Raw genomic sequence first — 2,127 nt, 5'->3', positions numbered from 1 at the left:
AGTGGCCGTTCAGGAGGTACTTGCCCTGCGCGTTCTTCAGCGCCAGGTAGTTGTCGTCGCTGATCAGCCCTTTGTAGCCGCGCTGCCGGATGTCGATGTTGGAGGCGCCCGCGGGGATGACCACCACGAAGTTGTAGCCGTGCCTGGAAGAGAGGAGCAGTCAGGGCAGGACATCAGGGACATCAGCCCCCTGCAGTTACAGCCCTGAGATCCTCCCACCCCTACAGGTTGTCTCCCCTCTCCCGTGAAGGTCATTTTGAGTCTCCTCCCCACACCGAGTTTTGCCAAGGCTGATGTTGCACAAATTCAGGAAGGTGCTTCAGCTCAACAGTTCCAGGGATTAACTCCACCATCAGGAGCCAAGAGCACATTAAATGTCCTGCTTCTCCTTCAGAGCCAGCCCAGGTCTCCATGTAGCGATACACATGAGCACCAGCAGATTTTACTTGGGATGGACTTATTCCCCATCACCATCTCCGTGACCTTCCTGCATCCCCCACCCCTAAGAGCAGAGCTGGCTGTAGGGGAAGCCCACGGGGTCACCACTCACATGGGTTTGGTGAACAAGCCTGAGACCTTCTTGCAGCTCTTGTTGTCTCCTCCACAGACACTGCATTTGTCAAACTTCTTCTTGGAGCCCAGCTTGCCATCACAGCCTGCCTTGATGCATTTGCCCTGGACACAGACCGAGGTGGAGTCCGGGGAGCAAGGGGTGCCATCCACAACCTGCACCAGGGTGAGCAAATCAGAGCTGCTTCATCTCCCTCTGACACCCCCGAAACTCCCCCAGAGTTTCATCTAACCCCATCCAGCAGGTCCTGAGGAGATGCCAGCAGGAACCGTGTCACCCTCTGCTCAGGCTCTGTTTTGCAGTCAGGATTTTTGGGGTCTCTGAGAAGAGATGGATGAGGCTACATCCCTTTTCTGCTCCATCTACAGAATTCCCTGTCCTTTCCGTTGGAGGGACACCACTAACACCACCTTGCTCAGACCCACCCTGTCCTGCACATCACTCCCCCAGCACCATAATTATCATCCTCTATTCCAGGACTGTGGGAACATCCCACAGGCACCTTTACAAACCCACAGGAAGACCCTCTGTGGACCAACTCCAGCCCTGAGGCACAGCAGACACATCCAGGTTGATTCATAGCAGCCTGGTGGATTCCCCTCCTCTACCACCTCATTTAACACCATCCACCCACCAGACAAAGAAAATCCATTCTTTTCCAGGCACGCTGGAGTCATCCCACAGCCCAGGTGCTGATCCTGGGGGTCTTCCACCTACCTTGGGTGCCAGCACGTAGAAGTAGCCGGTGCCATTAGCCCGGCAGATGAGCTTGCACTTATCCCGGGGTGACACTCCGGAGTATTTGGGGACCCAGGACACGGAGGCAGTGAGGCGGTTGGTGCTGTGGCTGTAGCCATTGAAAGCCTCACACTGCTCCTCACGGAAGCTCTTCCCTGGCACTGGAAAAAAAAAAACAAAAACCAGGGATGTGGGGTTGAGCACCAGCCTGGACCTCCAGCTCCTGGTTTTACAGGGTTGTCCCAGCTCAAGCTGAGCTCCAGCCCCTTACCTGCAGCAGGGCAGGGTTCCAGGTTGCAGGAGCGGTACTTGACACGGATCCCCTCGCAGTAGGAGCCCCCATTGGCCGGCACCGGGTCCGTGCATTCCCGCTTTGCCAGCTGCACCCCACCGCCACACGTCCGGGAACACTGCCCGTAGGGAGCCCACTTGGCCCAGCCACCGTCCACCTGAGGGGATACAGGGCATGAGACGCTGCATCCCCCTCACCATTGCCACCCCTTCCCCAGCAAAACCTCCAGCTGCCCCCAGACCTGCCCAGGGCTGGCTGGAGCGGAGCAGCATCGTCACTCTTTGAGAAACACCACAGAACCACAGAATTGCTGAGCTGGAAGGGACCCACAAGGATAATCCAGTCCAACCCTCAGCCCTGCACAGCCCCATCCCCAAGAGTCACCCCCTGTGCCCCAGAGGATCATCCAAACCCTCCTGCAGCTCTGGCAGCCTTGGGGCTGTGCCCACTGCCCTGGGGAGCCTGTTCAGTGCCAACCACCCTCTGGGGGAAGAACCTTTCCCTGAGATCCACCCTGAGCCTGCCC

The 2,127-nt window shown here is 57.8% G+C and overlaps 1 protein-coding gene across 1 annotated transcript in view; it reads right to left on the bottom strand.

Annotated features, from left to right (window-relative positions):
* The window catches only part of ADAMTS15 (ADAM metallopeptidase with thrombospondin type 1 motif 15), an 11,034-nt gene that overhangs the window by 1,537 nt on the left and 7,370 nt on the right, over positions 1-2,127 (bottom strand). The window contains exons 5-7 of the mRNA XM_027907360.1: positions 1,581-1,758; positions 1,289-1,470; positions 551-726 (exon numbers count right to left, since the gene is read on the bottom strand). Of these exons, the coding sequence (XP_027763161.1) occupies positions 551-726; positions 1,289-1,470; positions 1,581-1,758 (536 nt within the window). The remainder of the gene's footprint in view (positions 1-550; positions 727-1,288; positions 1,471-1,580; positions 1,759-2,127) is intronic.

Source organism: Empidonax traillii, unplaced genomic scaffold (genome assembly GCF_003031625.1).
Source record: "Empidonax traillii isolate 1590-97213 ecotype Southwest subspecies unplaced genomic scaffold, ASM303162v1 scaffold1444:size425056, whole genome shotgun sequence".
Lineage (NCBI taxonomy): Eukaryota > Metazoa > Chordata > Aves > Passeriformes > Tyrannidae > Empidonax > Empidonax traillii.
The sequence above is the reverse complement of the archived record's forward strand: the minus strand, read 5'-3'. Positions and strand labels throughout refer to the sequence as shown.